The 20,747-nt window shown below is 40.2% G+C and overlaps 1 protein-coding gene across 1 annotated transcript in view; it reads left to right on the top strand.

Moving 5' to 3' along the window:
• The first annotated feature begins 870 nt into the window (after positions 1–870).
• snx29 (sorting nexin 29) overlaps positions 871–20,747 on the top strand; it is a 200,577-nt gene continuing 180,700 nt past the window's right edge. The window contains exons 1-9 of the mRNA XM_051939780.1: positions 871–1,321; positions 4,742–4,806; positions 6,685–6,737; positions 7,446–7,570; positions 10,753–10,933; positions 13,599–13,669; positions 14,697–14,954; positions 18,576–18,978; positions 20,418–20,530. Of these exons, the coding sequence (XP_051795740.1) occupies positions 1,315–1,321; positions 4,742–4,806; positions 6,685–6,737; positions 7,446–7,570; positions 10,753–10,933; positions 13,599–13,669; positions 14,697–14,954; positions 18,576–18,978; positions 20,418–20,530 (1,276 nt within the window). The 5' untranslated portion in view covers positions 871–1,314. The remainder of the gene's footprint in view (positions 1,322–4,741; positions 4,807–6,684; positions 6,738–7,445; positions 7,571–10,752; positions 10,934–13,598; positions 13,670–14,696; positions 14,955–18,575; positions 18,979–20,417; positions 20,531–20,747) is intronic.

The raw sequence follows: 20,747 nt of genomic DNA, 5'->3' as shown, positions 1-20,747 counted from the left end.
CATTTTTAAGTATTATTGTTTTTATGGTTAGTACGCTGAGTTATTTCAGTTGATAATTCAATTATAGGACTATAATTAGAAATTTATGGTTTTATTTAGCAAATTTCATTTTTTTTAAACAAAAGTTGTTGAACAAGCTCAAAAACAATGAAATTAATCAGTTATTCAAAAGGAAAATTTGGATTGTTGTAGTAACGGATAATATCTTAAAGATTCAAAGAGTAGACAGTCAGCAACTTCATAAAAGTGAGGGTTCAGAGCTGTTAGAAATGTGTCATTCAAAGAAAAGATGAAGGTTTGTTTCTGTATTGTGGTTACAAATAGTACAAGAGATAAATCAAATCAGATCAAATCAAATGCTTTTATTGCCATTGGACATATGTACAACGAAATTTTGAGTGCATCTCCTTTGTGGGAAAAAACGATAACATCAGATAAAGATAAAATATATAAATAAAAAAATGTATACTATGCAAAATATATATTATATGTGTATGAAAATAAATAGATAAATAACATATAAATAAATATTGCACTAACCCACCCAAAATTGCACAACCCACACTAAATGAACAGGTTCAGATATCACTGTCTGTGGTTAGCAGGACAAATTTTATGTAAAATATTGGAATTCTTTTGCCTTTTTAAAAATACAGTCTTCATAGGATTAAAGCCAAGCCTTTTTCAGTTTATGTTTTCAAGTATAGAACTTGAGAAAAATTTGCCTCTTTATTCATTTGTATTTATTTAATTTTATTTATTCAGCTTTTTAAATGCATATATACTTATTATTACATATTATATCTGCTAGCTGAATTCAGTTAAAAGGGACCTGAGGTTGTTGTATTAGTCAAGCTAAAAGACTACAACTCCCAGCATCCTCCTGCGGTCATATGACAGCGGTGTGTTTTTGTCATGTGACCTCCTCTCTGCTCTGTCAGTTTCCTTTTTCGCAGTGTCACAGGCTCCAAACTGAAACACTACTTTCTGTCCACAGCTCTGCTCCACTCTGCAGACTGGAGCTTTAACTGGCCTCGGGCTTCCTGTAGTTTTTCTGTGCGTTACGTTGTCTTTAACTTCTCCATGTCCCACTGACTCACTCTCAGCTCCAGCGGCTCCACCGGCAGGCCTTGCTGTTCACCGAGGGAGCATCAGTCCTCACGCCGCGGTAGGGTGGGTCCGACTCGGCCACGGAGGCAGCATGGGCCCGCTGCACGGTTAGCATGCTGCCGGTGGTGGTTAAAGGCTCCAGGAAGGGATGAAACACGTCGCTGGTGGACTGTTTAGCTTTAATGTCACTGCTACCGGAGCAGAATGAACGGTGAGTTCAGTTGTTTCCCTGCTTTCTGTTCGTCAGTCATCCATAAAATCAAAGCATTTCAGATCAGGCATGAAGGAAGAGCTCCAGCAACTTGTTAGCAGCGAGTAGAGGCACTGCAGCTGGTTTGGTGTGCAGTACATGGTGTTTCTGGTCTTTTAACCTCTGTGAGTAACAAGTTAAATGCACATATTTTGCTCCAGATAATATAAAAGTATCTCAACATCATTCACATGCACTTTTAAGGCATCTAAATGTTACAATATTATCCACTGCAGCACCAAAGCACAAACTGTGACAACAAGCTGACAGACACCTGACAGTCTTATTTTAAAGTGACTTGTTGACACCAAAAGTCCACTTGTTGATGCTGTTAGCAGCCTTAAAGCTGAAGAAGTGTGATTCTGACAGAAAGCCAGCCTGAATCCAGTGTGAGTAAAATGTGAGTGGACTTAAGTGACCTCAGTCCTTTAGCAAATGCAGAAGTGCCATTAAGCAGAGCACTCAACCCAGAGCTTCACTAGTGGGTTGACAGAGCTGGAAAACGCTTTTCTGCCATTTAGAGTGATCTAAATGAGAATCAGAGAAATATATGTACAAAAACCACATTCAAACACTACAGCAGACTGTCACCACAGAATATATAATAGGGCTTGAAGCTAATGATAATGTTGTATAATAAGATAAGAATTATTAAATTTGTGACTGATTGAGTCTCTTCCTGGACACATGTTCCATTATCACCCTAAGAAATGGAACTAAATGAAAACTGTTGCTGAGGTAGTTTATAAACACACCGAGTGATATTAATGAATGCACGGTGTGGAACAAGTACTAGAAATATTATCGAAATTGCAGTATAGCCGAGCGCAGTAATTGTAGGAGCTGCAATTTTTTGATAAAGGTTAACAGTCATTATTGTAATTTTAATTATGGTGTTCAGTCATATTCTCCAAACTTAATTGAACATTTATTATGAATGCATATTCTTGCAAACATCATCATTTTAATAATTAGGTTTTTTTCTTAGTAGAAAAGTAATGTACAATTTATCATTCTCACAAAAATGGTGACTTATGTGTCTATCATACTAGCTCTCAAAATATTCACAACATGACCTTTTTGCAAACCGTTCAGCACCAGTAAATACTAAAACGGTCTGTGGCATCCTTGTGTGTGTACAAGTTGCAAAACGTTGCTCCCCAGCACTGCTAGAGGTCAAAAACTAGACAAGTCACCCTTTAAGTTAGCTGTATTAATTGTCTTTTTAATTAATTTTGGTCATTATTGTGTGTCCCCAGAATGTCTAGAAACCCACAAAATATAAGAAAAGACTGTTTCCTCATGGGGCTGCACTGGGGAGTAGTGGTTAGCACTTTCGCCTTGCAGCAAGAAGATCCCCGGTTCGAATCCCGGGGTGGGCCTGGGATCTTTCTGCATGGAGTTTGCATGTTCTCCCTGTGCATGTGTGGGTTGTCTCCGGGTACTCTGGCTTCCTCCCACAATCCAAAAATATGCTGAGGTTAATTGATAACTCTAAATTGTCTGTAGGTGTGAATGTGAGTGTGATTGTTAGTCTGTATATGTGGCCCTGCAACAGACTGGCGACCTGTCCAGGGTGTCCCCTGCCTTCGCCCGAGTCAGCTGGGATAGGCTCCAGCACCCCCCGCAACCCTAGTGAGGATAAAGCGGTGTATAGAGAATGGATGGATGTTTCCTCATGTCTCTCCCTTCACAATACATGAGTGAATGAGCCTGTTATGATCTCACCTCTTCACGCAACAGAGGAGGCGTTCCTGCTGGATTTCGTTTTTGCAAGATGACACCAGAAAAGTCATCAACATTCATGGGGAAAGTGCCTCCTAAATAGCCGATGAATTATTATGTGAAGAGAGAGAGACTGGTCCGGGTTTGTGTAAGAGCTGCAGAAGTAGGCAACTGGACTTCATTTTTTCAGTCTTAAAGACATTTCACCTCTTATCTAGAATCTTCTTCACTTCATGACTGATGAAGATTCTTGTATACATTCTGTCCCCCCTAAATCACATGATTAATGGGACGTTAACCACCCAAACTGACATGCCTCAAAATGTGAATGGTTGTAAATCTGCCAGGCCAGGGATGACTCAAGATGTTACCGACAGTAAAACTCTCTGCAGAAAGAACTTAAGACTACATGATAAGTACCTGATGGTGTTGTCGACCCCCTCCTCTGTTTAGAGGTGGCTCTTCCATAGTTCGTGTCAGATTAAGAAAATCAGAGGCAGGTTATGCCTTTGCCATCCTGCAAAGTTTGTGTGTTTGCCTGCTTCCTGGATGGTTTGAGACAGCAGCAGCTCAGTTGAAGCTAAAGCTGCAGACACTGCAACAGCCATTTCAGAAAAGGGGTATTAAAAGTAAAATGAACAATCTGATTCAGGTTTAGATTCAGAAGACTTTATTTGTCCCCAGGGGGCGATTAAAAGGCACGCAGAGCAGTCAGTGCAACAATGACATCATGAAGAAATAGTGATAAATAGATATACAAATCTAGAGCAAGTAATAATGAAAAGAAAAATAAAAAGAGTGAAATAAGACAAAAACGCAGCTTAGTAACGTACTAGTGCAAATATAATCATACATAGTGCAAATACGAATGAAGAGTAGGTGCAATATGGCAAAGAGGTAGATACAAAAATATATCAGTGCAGATATAATTTGCAGAGTTCACAGAGGTCCATGTTAAAGTCCGTGTGTGGTGGTGGGGGTTGTTAGGGTTCATGAGTTGAGGAGTCTGACCACCCTGCTGGGTACAAAGGTGGCCCTTCTCTGTGTCCTGCATGCAGGGCAACAAAGTCGTCGACCGGAAGGAAGCCACTCAAATGCAGAGAAGAGAGCATGTGAGGGGTCACGGATGATCGGGTTTGCCAGTCTACATGTTAACTGTTCATACGCCGCCGACAGAGTTCTGAGAGGCAGTCCTATCATTTTTGAGCAGACAGTGACAGTCCTCTGCAGGCGGTTTCTGGAGACTGATGGAGTAGAACCATCTGTGCTGTCTTTTGAGATGAAACTTGAAATGCACATTCTGTAGACATGTGAAACTTTGATTAACCTGTTATAAAGCGGTATCATGTAGTACTTTTAATAATAAGTATAGATTTCTCACTGTGAATTTTCTATGGAATATTGTAGGTACATAAAAGCTCCCTGTGAAGTTTCTGTAGCAACTTGAGCGCATCAATCTCTAAATTTACACTATATGTATAATAAAGTTTATGTGCCAATGGTGAGAACCCATTACTTTCTACACCACTTCATTTCCTTCCTCTTCTCTTGGACATGAATAATTAATATTTTAACAAGCAATGACGGGTAAATTGAATCTGTAATACGCTCATATTTTCTCATTTCCTCATCAGTTGTTTGTGTTTCCCTCTGCAGGCACTCAGCAGAGTGATACAAAGAGGCAGCACCTCCTGGAGAGGCTGCTGGATGCTGTCAAACAGGTGAGTTACACCTCAACCTCCACCTCCTATTTACACATTTCACATTTAATTATCCCTGTGCTATTGTACAGTCCAGAAAACTGACTTATAATGGCTCCTTACTGAAAAGAAGATGATGACGAGGGGAAAGGAGTCATAAATGATTCACATGGTGGAACCTCTGTTGTAAATTACCATCATTGATATAACTGAGATAGACAGACTTGCACTGGATAATCTAAGGCTATTTGCAAGGTCAGAAAATCACATTTCAAGTATGAACTGTTTGGATTAATTTGTTTTTCTACAACAAGAAAACTTTTTGAATAATGTGGGTAGATATATTTTAGTTCCTTTATCTGTTATACTTGCACCAAAAGACACTAGAGGAAGTAAAACTGAGAACTGTTTCCAGCTTCTACAAGTGGAAATTCTGTGGAATTTAGTCAAAAATATGTTGGGTTGATGCTCAGCAAAATAAAGAGTAGAATGACGAGTGCTGTTAAAGTGTCTTAATCTGCTGGATTTGTGTTTTGCTGCAGAGCGAGGAAATGTCACGCTGTCACTCCAGATGTGATTTGATCATGAGATGTGCTTTCCTGTTCACCGAGAAAAATTGAACTGCAGATGAATCAGATGCTAAATGCGACACGAGAGCTGCAAATAAGTAATGTTTGTTCACCCAAAAAAGCTTAGAGTACCAGCTTCCTTCTAAAAGTCTTCCATAAACACTGACAGTGCTTCTACAAACCTCTAACATGGGATTTAAGAAGTAACCATAATGTGCGTCTTGCACAGGTGGAGATGTTCGTGGTAACAGGAAGCTCTGAGTGAGCTTTTAGCTTTTCAAGTGTAACCAGATCCACGCCTCAGCAGTTATTTCTGAATGTGAGATTTATTCTCCTGGTTTGCCTTTAACCCGTTCTGTTTCACTTTGTCTGAGCAAAAAGAGGCATCAGAAAGAAGCCAAGTGGTATCAGATGTATGATTTTATACTAATAAACTCCATAGTGTCCACAATAAAACATCTGTGAAAGACTGTCTGTTCTGTGTATCGACAGACTTAATAATTGGCGAGCCAAAGAGATAATTAACATCAGCCAGTTACCAGAGAAATAGCTAACAGGCAGCGTTGCCTCAGTTCCCATGGGGTATTATGGCCTAACTAACAAGAGGTTGATCCAATATTCAGCCAAGCATTCATTGTTATGTTTTGAAACTAGTTTCCAATAAAATAGATCAGTTTAAAGAAAAATGCTCGTTTGGCTTTGATGCAGCAACTTTTGTCTGCCTGTAGTTAGTCTGTGGTCCTGCCCACAACACGATCTGATTATCTGTTATTACGAGTAATGCCTAATCAGCACTGAAGGATACATGTTAAAAAGTTCTCTTTAAGTTAAACATCTTAAGACATGACATTTCAGCAGAGTTTCGTGCTGGAGTTTGTGCTACTGTAAATTTTGACACCAAGATTTTCATATTTCCTGCAAATGTAGATTAGTTCCAGATGCTGTTAACTGGCCTCCTTGATTACAGATAATGTGCCCTGAAAAAAACAAAGTTGATCATTTTAAAAGACTTAATATAGTCCACTGGAGACAGAGTGCAGATCTACTTAACCAAACAGACACAGTGAAGACAGTAACTGTGAAAAATCAGTGTTCATTTAAGCTCAACTTGACATCGGTTGTCATCTCTTCTGCTCTCTAAATATTAGCGTCAGCCGCTTAAAAGGTCCCATATCGATTGACGAGTAGTTCTGTGGCTGCTTCAGTGATTTAAGGTCTTGAAATGTGCTACGATGTGTACGAGGGCTATTTGAACTGGGCAGGCAAACACAGTAGAAGGAAGCATTTCATTTCATGCACAGCTATTATCATTCCCCTCGTATCTTTCCAGTGCCAAATCCGCTTTGGAGGAAGAAAGGAGATTGCCACAGACTCAGACAGCAGGTAGGAGACGCTGCCCGCTACCCAGAAACTTTGCTGTTTTTGTGTGTTTATTCAGCTCAGAAGAGGTTGTTTGGTTTCAGTCTTAGTTCCAGGTCACTTGATGATGTAGTGCTTGAGGTTCTGGTATGTTTTTGCCTCTTCTGCACAGTGGTCTCACAGTGTGGCCAGCTTCAGGAGAGTCCTCAAGACAAAATTATTAAAAAAAACAACAACAAAAAACCTGGTTTATGAGATATTCTGTCACCCGTGCTGTGAGAATATCCTGTTTTGTGATGTTAATCATGCACAAAAAAGGAAGAGCAACTTTGTATGAAAAATTATGTAAAACTGCCTTCATACTGACAGAGAATACTGTTTGATCAAAATTTCATATCCTGTGCTGCTCGGGCCTCATTTTGAGCTTGTAGCACCGGCTTTAGAACATTAATTACCATTTCTGCCACGTAGCCAACAAAAAGTTTAGAAACCACATCTTAGTGGACTTTTAAATAATGATATGGCGCAGCATAAATTTTATTCTGAAAACATGAGCATAGTGTGGCTTGTGTAACTCGTCTCTGCAAGAAAAAGCCCTGTTGGCAGAGTTTATGCAGACAGAATGCTCAAAAGGTTTTGCACGGTCCTTCACAGCACTGCACACGTGCTGCTCACATTGACTAGTGAATAATAAACCTCGCTCTGTCTTGTTGCCTGTCTGTGTCTCCGCAGGGTGATCTGCCTTTGTGCCCAGTTTGAAGCAGTGCTGCAGCATGGACTGAGGAAGAGCAGAGGTCTGGCCCTCACTGCTGCTGCCCTGAAACAGGCTGCAGGCTTCAGCAGCAAGACTGAAGCGGGTACGACTCCTAAGTAGCTGTGTGGTTGCTGTACGAGTTGTTAATTCAAGGTCCAAAGTTGAAAGCGTAATGTTAGCTTCCAGTCATTACCTTGGAAAAGGCAGAGCTGAGAATGCTAACCTTGCCACTGGGTAGCTTTGCTCGTTATTTTGAAGCCCTGTAAGGTTGGAGGACATGGATGTGTCGGTGGGAAGCTGCAGTACAACCACACATCCTGACTGTGAGACCAGATGCTTAGACTACGGTTCAAAATAACATGTGCCTGAAAGTGTCTGCTTCCCAGTTTCGCTCTCTGTGCTGTCTGTCTTCACATCTCTGTGTGTGTCTGTCTCAGTGTGTGGTGGAATGCTGCTGTGGCTTTGTCCCCCTAAAAAGTACATGAGCTGTGCTGGATGCTGCCAGGTAATCTGCTGTTGGAAATGCATGAGGTGTACTGAAGCGTTGGTCAAACTCACAAAAGTTGATTTTCAATTCCAGTCCAGATCCCAAACAGCCTGCGGCATGCTAAGCTACTGGGACATGAAGTAATAGTTCGGCATATTTCCAGTTGATGTAATGGTGCAGCCGTAAAACCAACCAGAATATTTTATTCATTATCTGCGTTTTTCGTATCTCAGGCCTTTGGGGGGTGACTACACATGGCAGCAAGAACGATTGATCAGAAAAAAACCTGCTTCTTGTTTTTTTTTTGACCATTTGAAAAGCCTGAATACAAAACAGTTATTTGTTAGATGGATTAAAAAACACACATCCCTGCTTTTCTCTATATTCTACCTATTTTCAGGATTCTCTGTTGAAAATGCTCCCTCATGAAGAGTGCTGCATTTTCAATACTTTCAACCCTCTATTTATCAGTTTGTTCAAGTATTTTGACACATTTTAAAAACCTTTTGTAAAAGATACAGCGGTCTCAGTATCCTGCTGTAGAATTGTAATGTTGTTTTTGTATGTTACAGGAGAGAATTGCAGCATGTGTGCTGTAGGAAAGTAGTTCCCAAACTTTTCTTTTAGTCTCATCAACTACGGAAGTGTATTACTGGCACAGCAGAAAAAGAGAATTGAAACAATTTAACATTAAAATGAATCATTTGCTGTTAAAACAAGGTGTTTACTTGGTATGATGACACTCAGCTGTTTTTAGTATAAGAATATGCCATTTATATTGCTGTTACATGAAGTGTTTCATGTTATAATGTGATAACTTAAGTTGTAATAATGCTGAGAATCGATGAATTGAGAAGAATTGTTCAATTACACAATTTGATTCAGCTGTTTACTTCATGCTTGATTGGAGACATGGCAAGGTTGCATTGTTACTGATCTTAAAGGACGATAATGCAGCAGCATCTCAATAAGTTTAAACCCAAGCAAGATGTAAAACCTAGTAAATCATGTAAATGTGCCATATTCTTCAATTTATCTATTCTAGCACACCATTCCCTGATACAAACATGAGTTTCAAGGTATAACAAAATAAATAATCACACTATAACAGGAAACATTTCATGCTGTAACGGCATAAATTGTTACAAAAAGAAATATTTTAGCTCACTGCTAGTTTAGCGTACTAATATGCTAAATGTTAACAAGTTAAAACACTAATTGTACCATGTTATCATGCTAATTGAACATATTTTAACGTGCTAAGATTCCATTTATCTCATGCTATGTTTGTAGGTTAGGGCTTGTCTCTAACCCTACCCTTGGTACCACACTATATCTAATGTTAGCATGGACACACTTATAGCATGTTTATTACCAGCAAGTGAAGTAATACCTGCATTAAAGTTACACTAGCACTAGCATTGCAATGCTATCATACTATGTTAGCGTTGCATTATCAAGTTCTTTTGAGTGCTATTTCAAACTTTGCCAGCTTTCCCCTAGCATGTCTAACAGCTACTACAATGTTAACATGGTATGAAGTCATGTTAAAAACTTTTCAAAATTGCGGTCATTCCTCTAGTATTACACAATATATTTCTCGAATGTCTTGATAAATATACAGTAGAGTTACTTAAGGTAAGAAATATAAGCTAATGTTCATTATGTCAAAGTTAGAAGCACATGGATGAGTTTGTGTTTCAGAATATTATGGAAACATCTTGTTATAACCTAAAAAAAAAATCACTTCTTATAACAATGCGTTTTTCACTTCTTAACATGATTGTGATCCATTTCCTCATGTAGCAGCAACATGCTTCCATAGTCCATACTTCATAAGTGGTGTTCAGGAGTTAGAGTTGACTCGATATGTGGACATATTTTTGTAAATCAAACTGCGATTTCTGTTTTATCAAATTGCTCGAGCCTTTCCACTTTTTACCTGCCTAGCCAATGCAGGTATTGGCTTTAGGGTACAGCCACCCCTGGTTTGGAGTTACTGCTGAGTGGGACATCTGTGAGAAAACATACAGCAAGAAAAGCTTCAACATTCTGCCGGCTGAGATATTAGCTTCATATTATACTGAACTGTTTCTACTGTGCCATATTTAAGAACTGTGTAGCTATTAATTACAAATGGAGGAGCAATGCCTGACTTCTGTAATAGCTGCCACCGCATAGCAATTAGCATATCTGACGTTTTCCTGTATTTCACAGTCAATTAGAAGACAGGATTGCAGCTGAACTCATGGATTTGGAGCTCCCTAATGAAGCCGAACCCTCTGACAAAGCTAGAAATAGCAGACATAATTTTACCACATTGTTCTGAGGTCATACAGTAATTGTGTGCAAACGAGCAGCATAACACTGATTCCTATTAATTGCCAGACCTTAGAAGACCTGATTATCTTTTATCTTTCAGTTGCTACTTTATTGGAAAGAGAGATGTTGCTTGAGGTGCAAGTTGAGAACAAAATATGGAAAGGTGACTGGGAGGAAGTCTGGATGGAGCTTTGAGATGGGAGGTGTGGATGTTTGTTAATGAAAGTGGAGATATGCCTAATCTCAGGACTCCATAGGTTTCTTTGTGACTACTTCACTGACCTTCTGAACCTATTGTAACTTGGGGACAGCTGTTTTACACAAACGAGAGCTAATTCTCCTTTTCTTTTGCTGTTTTTCCTCTTACTCTTCACTCCATGTGCCCTCTCTGCCTTCTCCTGTCTGACTTTTTTCTTCTAACTGTGCTCCTCCTTTCTCCTCTCCTCCTCTTCCTCTCTCTTTTTGTCTCCCACCAGAGTTGACTTTCTGGTTCTACGTGAAGGAGCATCTGAACCGCCACGAGCTCCAGCGGTTCTACTCCCTACGCCAAATCTCCTCGGAGCTCGGCCGGGGTCGTGCCTGGCTGCGCTGCGCCCTCAACGAGCACTCGCTGGAGCGCTACCTGCACACACTGCTGGCCGACCGCCCACGTCTGGGGTTAGTACACTGTGTGTTTATCTGTGGTCCAGGTATTGCTCATGCTTTGGAGACCTAAATCTGTTTACACAGTCACATTATAGTTATATCAAAATCAAATCCCCGTAAGCCATGAAATTATGGGATGAAGACATGGTTCAAGGTTAGAGTAAGTGTTAGGATGAAGCACATAGCAATTATTATTAAAGTTAGGATAAGTCTCCAGGTGAGATAAATGTTCAGGCTCATTCAGACATGCATAAACTCTCTGAACTTACCAGTGCCAGGTTTGAAGGAGCACCCTGCTCACTTTTCTGTCAAAGTTGCTGAAAGTTATCACTTTGAACATGGCATGAGTCTGAACTGCATGTTGTCTCACAATGGTAATTCGAGTTGTGCGAAACAATTTAGGAAAAACTTTTTCCACATATTCTCTAATATATTTAACACATCTGAGATAGCAGAGGTGGTACACGTGGCGTGTCAAAATCACAAAACACTTTTGTCATTCACTTTGCGCTACAATTTCACAGCTATTACAAACTCAGATACCCATAAAAACGTAACTTTTCTGTGATGAAGACTGTAACAGGTCAGATTAATGAGCTCACTAATAATGAATGTAATCCATGTTTTGAAAAGACTTGAAGGGGAGCTAAAGTTCAGCTTGTTACTTCCAGCTGTTTGTAGGTCTTTCCTCTGAGTTTATTAAATACCATATGAGCGTCTCCAGAGTAAGTGTGCATTTACACACATACAACAGCAGAAGTAGTCTAATTTGTCACTTGTAATCATAAAGTTTCCCCAACATGGAGACAGGATTGTCAATATCTAATATGAAATCATACTGTGCACTTTTCATCACTTCAAACAAGTGAGCTGTAACACACAGTCGCACTTTATAAACTGCTGTTAAACCTTTTGTTACGCAGTGGTCATCCTCAGGTTGAGTCCTGAGCTCCATCACATTTTGTGTTTTAATTTTACTGTTGGTAGTTCTTTGAGTGTTATTGCAGATGAAGAGACTTTTCATTGTTTGTATTTCGTTATTCTGATAAGCTTGTTATTAGCTCAGGTTCAGTCCTTTGTTTATTAGTACATTATTATATAATATACATCACTTGATGTGCTATCCAACCTCGACTGTAAAACAAACATTGTGCATGTACACCCCCTGTCAAAAGTTTTAGGACACTTTCTCATTCAAATAAAGTAGAACCTGTCCTACAACTTTTGACAGGGGGTGTATCTACTAAATTTGGTACACATATGCAGCACGTCAGGCTGAACAAAAAAGTCAGTGACGGCCACGTTCCAAACCCAACAGGAAGTGAGCTATTTTGCGTTGAATGTCAGATTTTGCCCATTTAGGTGTCCACCTTGATAATAAGTTGGACTGGTCTACAAACGTAGACTTCATCTACAAAAAGGGCCAGAGCCGACTTTAATGCCTCAGAAGACTTCGATCACTAGATATCTGCAGTAAGATGCTGCAGATGTTTTATCAGTCTGTGATAGCAAGTGTCCTGTTTTATGCTGCAGTCTGCTGGGGAGGCAGCATAAAACAGAAGGATGCAAGGCGTCTGAACAAACTGATTAAAAAAGCTGGCTCTGTGGTTGGAATCGGATTGAACACATCGGAGGATGAGGTGGAGAGACGGGCACTGAGCAAGATGGAGGCCATTCTGACAAACATGGATCATCCACTTCACATCTGCCTCAATGAACAATGAAATATTAGTGGACGGCTCCTATCCCTGCGCTGCAAGACCGAAAGATTTAGGAAATCTTTCTTGTCATCAGCAGTCAGGCTATTCAATTCAAAATTAAACAGATAAGAACCCTGACAACTGAATTTCCCTTCGGGGATGAATAAAGTAATTCTGATTCTGATTCTGATTTTTCATTTTTTTTCTAGAGCGAACTCCTCCTCGGGGGAAACTCCAATTCACCTCAAATTCGGCCAGTACATACAGGAGGCCTTAATGATCCAAAGTTATTAAAATCTTTTTCCAAAGTCAAAGGGCGTGTCTGTGGCGGCCTCTGGAATTTTGATCCTTCGCCATGACATTTCAAATGTTGTGTAAATGCCCTGAACATGCTCCAATCCGCCTGAAACTTTACATGTATGATCAGAGTCCTGCACTGATCACATCCATATGATGAAATACACCCCCTGTCAAAAGTTGTCGTACAGGTTCTACTTTATTTGAATGAGACAGTGTCCTAAAACATTTGACAGGGGGTGTATCTTGACTTCCTCTGTCACTATGAAGGGTTCATCTGAATGAAGCTGTGGGGGACATTACTGTAAAAGTGACTGATGTCTGACTGACAGAATGCCTTCACTTTAACAGACTGATGAAGCAGCAGTGTTTCATATTCCATGTATGAAAAGGCTTTAAGTCAAAGTAATGTCCATTGAAGTCAGGATATACAACTCTCTGTGTGTGTATGGTTTTATTTTGATGAAGCACTCTTACCTCTTCCACTGTGGCCTCAGTAACAAAGACATTTGCATTATCAGAATACAGGAAGCACTAAAACCATTTTTGCATATTATTGTCAGATTGCATATGTCCTCTGTTCATAAGTCACCTCTAGAGTTATGCTCTGTATAGCTGGAACTTCCTAATTTAGGCAGGCTTTCCTCATTGTGTTACTTTACTTTTTCTCTGTTGTATAGAACTTACTATGAAGACTGGGCTTTTATTCTCGATGAAGAGAGGGCGAGTATGCTCCCCACCATGGCTGCAGGTGAGTTTTAACATCACTTTATTGCTTGTTTCAATGCCAGCTGGAGTAGGAAACTGCCATTTTAGCATTGTATCTAACTGTTAGACATGCTAGCAGCACTGTCAACACTGGAAAACTTTAAAATACTGCTGAAAGGAACTTGTGAACATAATGCTAGCATAGAGTGATAACATTGCATTTATATTGTTTTAGTTTTAATACAGGTTTTATTTACATACTAGTATTCAACATGTTATGAGACGTGCTAGCATGCTAAGATGACATGCGGTGGTATAATGCTATTAGCATAAACATGGCATTAGATAATGGGGATTTTAGCATACTAAAATATGTTTAGTTAGCACAACAACTTACTGCAGTTTGTGTGTTAACATTGAACATATTAGTATGACAGTGGTAGCAAGTGCAGGTAAAACTGATTAAAAGCCAAGACTGTCAACATAAAATGTCCTAAAAGGACCACCATGCAGAGGGAATACCCTTATAATTTTTTCTGTTGCTGTCCTTAGGCCACACTGTTTTTATTGCCCCATTAGTGATGAGGATCTAAAAACAGCAAAGTTGTGCCTTCATTTTTCATCTTAAAACACTATCTTCTGGCTTATAATGAGCATTACTGCTTCACATTTGATCTCACTGAAATGGCTACTTGCAAACAGAGCTGCTGTAAAAGCAGGAAATTAACTGACTTTGCACTTTACTTGTTAAGTAAGTCTGCCTTTACTGAGAATTGAAGTCCCAACCTTGTTTGCATTAATGGCTCTTGCTGTTCAACTATTGATGAGCACCACTCAGATGAACACAAACCCTAAAATATTGAGAATATTTACCACTGATCTCATGCCAAAGCTCTTTTTTCTCTTTTTATACACAAGCAGATCGCCTGAGTTCATCTGGGTTTTCCTGTTTTCACTGCGTGTGTCCAGAGATGCTTACCAAGCACTTTGCCTGAAGTTCAAAAGCTTCATGTGATTCAACAGGGCTGTCCAGTAATGAATTCCGTTCTCTCTCTCTCTGCTGCACTCAGGTTTGAACTCCATCCTGTTTGCCATCAACATTGACAACAGTGACCTGAATGGTGGGGTGACACGAGGAGGGTCGTCTGTGTCCCACCTGCTCAAGGAGTCCACGCAAGGCATCGGCAGCCTGTGGAAGGAGTCAACTCAAGGGGTGAGCAGCCTGCTGCGAGAGATCAGCACCGCCACGTCTGTGGTCCCTGGTTTCACCCCTAGAGTGGACGGAGCCTCGGACCCGCTACCTGTCCTGCCACGCAGCACCTCAGCTGGTAGGAGACAAAAATGTTTCATGTGCTGTTTTTAAAATAGCCATGGAAGTAATGTAAAACTATCTTCTTTCAACTTTTGAGCCGTGTTCATTTTTGCCAATACAGCTTTCTTGTGCAAATATCGTCAGGACATTTTAGCTTTTCATTCTTTTGCAAATTGCAAAATGTACTGCTTTTGTAATTGGTCGATCAGCAGCAAGAATCAAACTGTTCTGCATATTGAACTTCACTGAAGTGCAAGTCAGGGTTTTTCAAGAACTGTAGCTGCTTGACTCATTATGAGAGCCCGTCTACACCTCTCAACCCGCAAATATTATTAAACATTAACTAACCACCTGACCTGAATGACAACCTCCACTGCATGATGCCTGAGTCACAACTGTGACATCTGAGATTCTGCACTTCAGTTTTATTCAGTGATCTTTCTTCTCTGACTTTTACAGTAAAAGTCACTCCATGTGCAAATACACCTTTAAATTTTCCTCAAAAAGGAGGCTATGCACTCTCTCATGCTTGCATGTGTTTCAAAAACAAATTCATAGAGGGTAAAAGAAGGTGGAAGATGAACGAGTAAACACACCCAAGTCTCTTATGTTTCTTTTTAATTTAAGATGTTGATTTGTAACTTAGTACTTTCGCCTTGCAGCTAGAAGATCCCTGGTTCGAATCCCGGGGTGGGCCTGGGATCTTTCTGCATGGAGTTTGCATGTTCTCCCTGTGCATGCATGGGTTTTCTCCGGGCACTCCGGCTTCCTCCCACAGTCCAAAAATATGCTGAGGTTAATTGAGTACTCTAAATTGCCCGTAGGTGTGAATGCGAGTGTGATTGTTCGTCTGTGTATGTGGCCCTGCGACAGACTGGTGACCTGTTCAGGGTGTCCCCTGCCTTCGCCCGAGTCAGCTGGGATAGGCTCCAGCACCCCCCGCGACCCTAGTGAGGATAAAGCGGTGTATAGAGAATGGATGGATGGATGGATGGATTTGTAACTGTTTGATCAGACAAAAACCAGACCCGTGATATTTTCTGCTAAGCTAACCTGAACCTACCTAACCTGTTGGTGACATCACCAACTAACATTTTATTAAATTACAAAATGTTTGTTATTTTGTCCACCCATAGAGTGAACTGATCTGTCAGAGAAAGGAACCATGTCGTATTTTGTATTACAGCACACTGAAAGTGTCACGAAAGCGTCACAGAACCAGCGCAAACACTAAAAACAACACATGGCTCAGTCTGCTTCATAATGGATTCACTGGTGGAACAAATCTCATGCATGCAACTCAAGGCATCTGCAGCAGCAGAAGTCGGCCTCCCTGTCTGACCTCATTTAGCTGTCTGCCCCGGTCTTTCTCTTCGGGGAAAACTCACACCATTTTCTCTCCATATGTTCTTCTCAATGGGACTAACAAGCTTTTAAGTTTGAACTGTGTGGTGCCAGAACTTTCCGCTGGAATGAATGTGAGTGAAATTCTAAGCTGGTGCGGCAGCTCCTCAAAGTGGGAAGACCCATTTAGGATTATGCATTGGTAGAAGACTTGCTAATGCACAGCCAGCTTTCCTGGCTCTGAAGGGGAATAGACAGTTATTTTTCCATTTAATTTTCATTAATCTCTTTCTTTCAAAATCATAAGAAATTGCAACACAGCCGATAATTGTGTTAGTCAGCACAAATTTCCTATATATGCCACTGAGTCAGAGCAAGCCTTAAATATCGAGACAAATTGCCTGTAAGCCCATATTTTTCATTCAGTCGATGTAGAATCATCACTGCATCTTAATCTGTGTCTCTTCCATAGTACACAGTTCAGGACAAAAAGAAATTCAGATCTTTTATAATTTACAGGAGCAAAACTTCGTACGTCAGTGCACTCCTACAGCTTATACATCAAAGTACATTTTGAGTTTTGCATCACACACATGTACCAGTTAAGATGCATTTTAGTTGGTTTCATTTATCAAAAGTATTGATAGTCGCCTTAAAAGGTTTTCTGGTATTTGTCCAAATAGTAGCCCATTTCTGAATTTAGATCATTTAAATGTGGATCACTCATCCAGAGTTCTGCACATCTTCTAAATAAAGCATGGGTGGTGGTATTTAACTAAACTGTAAAAAGTCTGAAGTTATATGCAGCACCTATGTTTGAGTGTTCTTCACCATTAGCACTTTATTTACAGGCTTTATTTATGCATTTTTTTAGGACGTCTTCATTTGAAAATGCAAAAGGTTACTGTTATTAGTCACATCCTTAAAGGTACTGTATGCAACCAAAACACACAGCCAAATGGGCCACACCTCCTGCCTCCCTTCACGTTTCATTTACAACCAGAAAGGTTTTGTACACAAGAGCCAGCAAAAAATAATCCAGACACAACACTTAGCCCACACTAGAATTGTAAATTACCGGGTTCCAAGTGCCAGACTGCACTTTCACTTTTACAGTAGATGTCGTCGGTCATTCTCTGTATGTTTATGTTTATAAATATAGGAAGGGTTTCCAGTTTCAAAGGGAGGGACTCACATGCACTAACATTTATGGGCAACTGAACTGGCTTGTAAAACATAGAACAGAGAAGCTCGTATTACAACACACAGAGTGAGTGTGACTTTATTCTCTGCTAAGTACACTATTACTGCACTCTTTGCATAGCAGATAGTAGTTTGTTTGTACATCAATGTGATATATTGAAGTTTGAAACTTGAAATATTGAACCTTAAAAATTGTTAATATGCTTTTTCTTTCAGCAAGTGTTTGCATTCAGCCAAAGCGGTTGACAAGAGGATTGTGTTGCACTTATATACTAAGACATATTGGTGCTGCTTCAATAGGATTAATTGGCATGTCTGGCAAGGGTCTTTTCTGTCTCCATTTAAAATGAATGAATAACTATGTTGAAAACCACTTTTGGAAATTACAGTTTTCAGTACATAATTTCTCTTCAGCAGTATCATCATATCGATTATGTTTATCGAACCACACAGGAACAAAAAAACTGCTTGAGTCCAATATTTTCTATGAATAAGCTTTGAATTGATATTTTCGGTCTTTGGGAGCGTTGTTGCTTTTTGTCCGACAGCGAATTTTCAGTTCAATTCAATTTTATTTATATAGCGTCAATTACAGTCAACTCGTCTCAAGACGCTTTACAGAACCCATATGCCTGAATCTGTTTTTTTTTTTTAAACCCCTGACATTTTCTTTATGACAGTGTTCATTAATGGCAGAAGTTCTGCTTTGCTGCAGTTTGTTTTATAAGCACAAAATGCCTGAATAATGTTGTTTAGTATAGATAATGATAGCACTGTGTTGTTATAATGATGCCACTCTAATGCCAACACTATATTGTTGCCATTATAGAGGAACAATACTGGAGAAAGTCGACAGGCCAGCTTTATTGCTTTCTGCTCTCTGCAGTTTAAAAGACTGGATAATGGAACCGTTTAGATTGTGCTTCCAGACAGATAAGATTGAAATAAACTAAATGTGCTGATGCCATCAGTGCTGAACTTGGCTGCATGAACACTTTGCTGGTCCTGACAGGTTAAAGCTACTGAATTAATTTAAGTTACTCTTAATTCAAGGTTGAAATTGAGTTCTTTTTCATCTTTTTCTAACCAGACTCAGGGCTGAGGAAAGAGCGCCGGAGGAAAAAGAAGATCACTAACATCATTTCCTTTGATGATGATCTGGACGGTGGAGCTGAAGATGAGGAGGAGGGGGAGGAGGACTCCCAAAAGATGGGTGCGATGAGGAAGAGCCACACCGCTCCCGCTCAGAGCAGTGTGGAGGAAGGGATAGACCCTTTGGAGCCTGCCCTCTCAGAGTCGCCTGCCCAGAATGGCCTGGCTGAGCCGGGCATAGTGAGCTGGGTGGGATCCCCTCATCCCTGCCGCACACCTCCCATTCCTACACCTCCTCTGCCTGACAGTAAGAGTATAGACAACGAGGAAGAGGAAGAAGAGGAGGAGATGTACAAACCCAGAGCGCAAACCCAGGAGGAGGAGAGGATCCCATCTGATCAGTGAGTTAAATGAATTCAGCTCAATGTCTTGTGATAAAAGATACAACAAGAGAGACGTTTTATTCTAAATACTTATTTGTATATGCACTTGTCACACATTACTGCAGGATGCTAATGAAACTAAAAAGCAGAACATAAAAAATAGTAGTCATTTTCTCACAATTATGGCAAATATCCATATTTTAGTTTCACCCTGCTTTGTTGTTAGTTGTCAAAGTATGTGCTGCTGCCAGTGATTAGAAGAACAAAGAGTGTGTTTGTTCTCGGAAAAGCAGAAAAAAATGATCTAAAAAAGAATTGTAGAAGATGAACCATTAATATTGATTTCATTTCCCACTATACAGTTTAAGTTGCATTATCATCTCATATCTAAATTACGTTATTTCCCCCAAATTATTTCCCAAAAATGTGGCTTTAAAGCCCATTACACATGTATAATGGTTTGCTAGTGAACATTACAAACTCTGGTTGCAAAGGTAATGCTGTGATGCTGTCGTGCATTTCCCGTACCAAATATTTTCAGTGAAGCTGAATAGCATACAGTTCAACACTGACAATTCACCCATGTTCAATTTATTTTACATCACACACAAAGCAGTCTATAGATGAAAACTGCAAGACAAAAACGTATTCAAATGCCAGATATGACACACGAGTTGTGAGTTCTACATTTCAGGCTTGATGAGGACTGCAGTGATGAGCTGCTCTTTCATTTTGAAGAGATTGAAGTGGTAGGAACCAAAGCTGTGGACATTGTGTCTTTGTGGTAAACATTTGGGGAACTCAGTGATGGAGCCATATGCAAATCAACAGTATCCTTTGCTCCTATTGGTCGTCGCCTCTACAGCAGTGTTTCGAAGTTGAGATTACTGTTTTCTGTCGACCGTTGTTTCCGTGGTCTACTGCTACCACATCTCTGCTAGTCTCTCCTTGTGTGTGCAGCCTTCTGCTCTAGTCATGACACTTATTTACGACACAGCAAACTTATAAAATAGACCAAACATTTTCACAATGTGAGGCCCTCCTCCCCAGGTCTGGAGAGACATGAGGCAGAGATGCCAGATGAGCTGAATGTGACAGGTGGTGTTATTTATTAAACAGCAGAAAGTTGTAGCCTGTAATTTGGCCTGCTAATTAATGTACTTAATCATCTTCTGCTCTGAGTCAAGGCTTTAAACACACAAACATGATGGACAGTTTTAGATTCAGTGTGACTTACACTGTCTGAGGATGTCATTATCCCTGATGGCCAATGCAAATTGACATCGTTTAATCTGTTGAGACAAAAAGTGTCAGACTGAACACCCAGAAATAAACTGAACAGTTGAGCTTTTCATCCTCAGTGCCCACAGTTGAGCTATGAGGGTGGAACGTGACTGAATTAGACTGATTCCTCAGGAAAAACAACAACTAGACTGACTAAAATTGTCTTCTGTCAGGGTGGTGGTGGGCAGTCTGTCCAGTGTGTCCACGTGGAGCCCTCTACAGGTCATGGCTGAACACAGCAGCTCAGATATCCTCATACCCCTGAACCCTGCAGACCCTCAGCCAGGTAGTAAAGCAGTCTCGCACCAAAACAACATGCTCACAATGGATAATCCACACATTTCCTTGTGTCCTCTGTGCCTATCAGTTTTAATCTCCTGAACACCTTTCGCCTACACTGCTGGACTGATTCTACTTCCTCTACGATTGTTGTACTGTTTTTCCTGCTGACAACACCTACTTACAGCTTCAGTGAAAGAATCACTCGCCCATCAGATGAAATT

Source organism: Acanthochromis polyacanthus, chromosome 19, assembly GCF_021347895.1.
Source record: "Acanthochromis polyacanthus isolate Apoly-LR-REF ecotype Palm Island chromosome 19, KAUST_Apoly_ChrSc, whole genome shotgun sequence".
NCBI classification, from domain to species: Eukaryota; Metazoa; Chordata; class Actinopteri; family Pomacentridae; genus Acanthochromis; species Acanthochromis polyacanthus.
The sequence above is the reverse complement of the archived record's forward strand: the minus strand, read 5'-3'. Positions and strand labels throughout refer to the sequence as shown.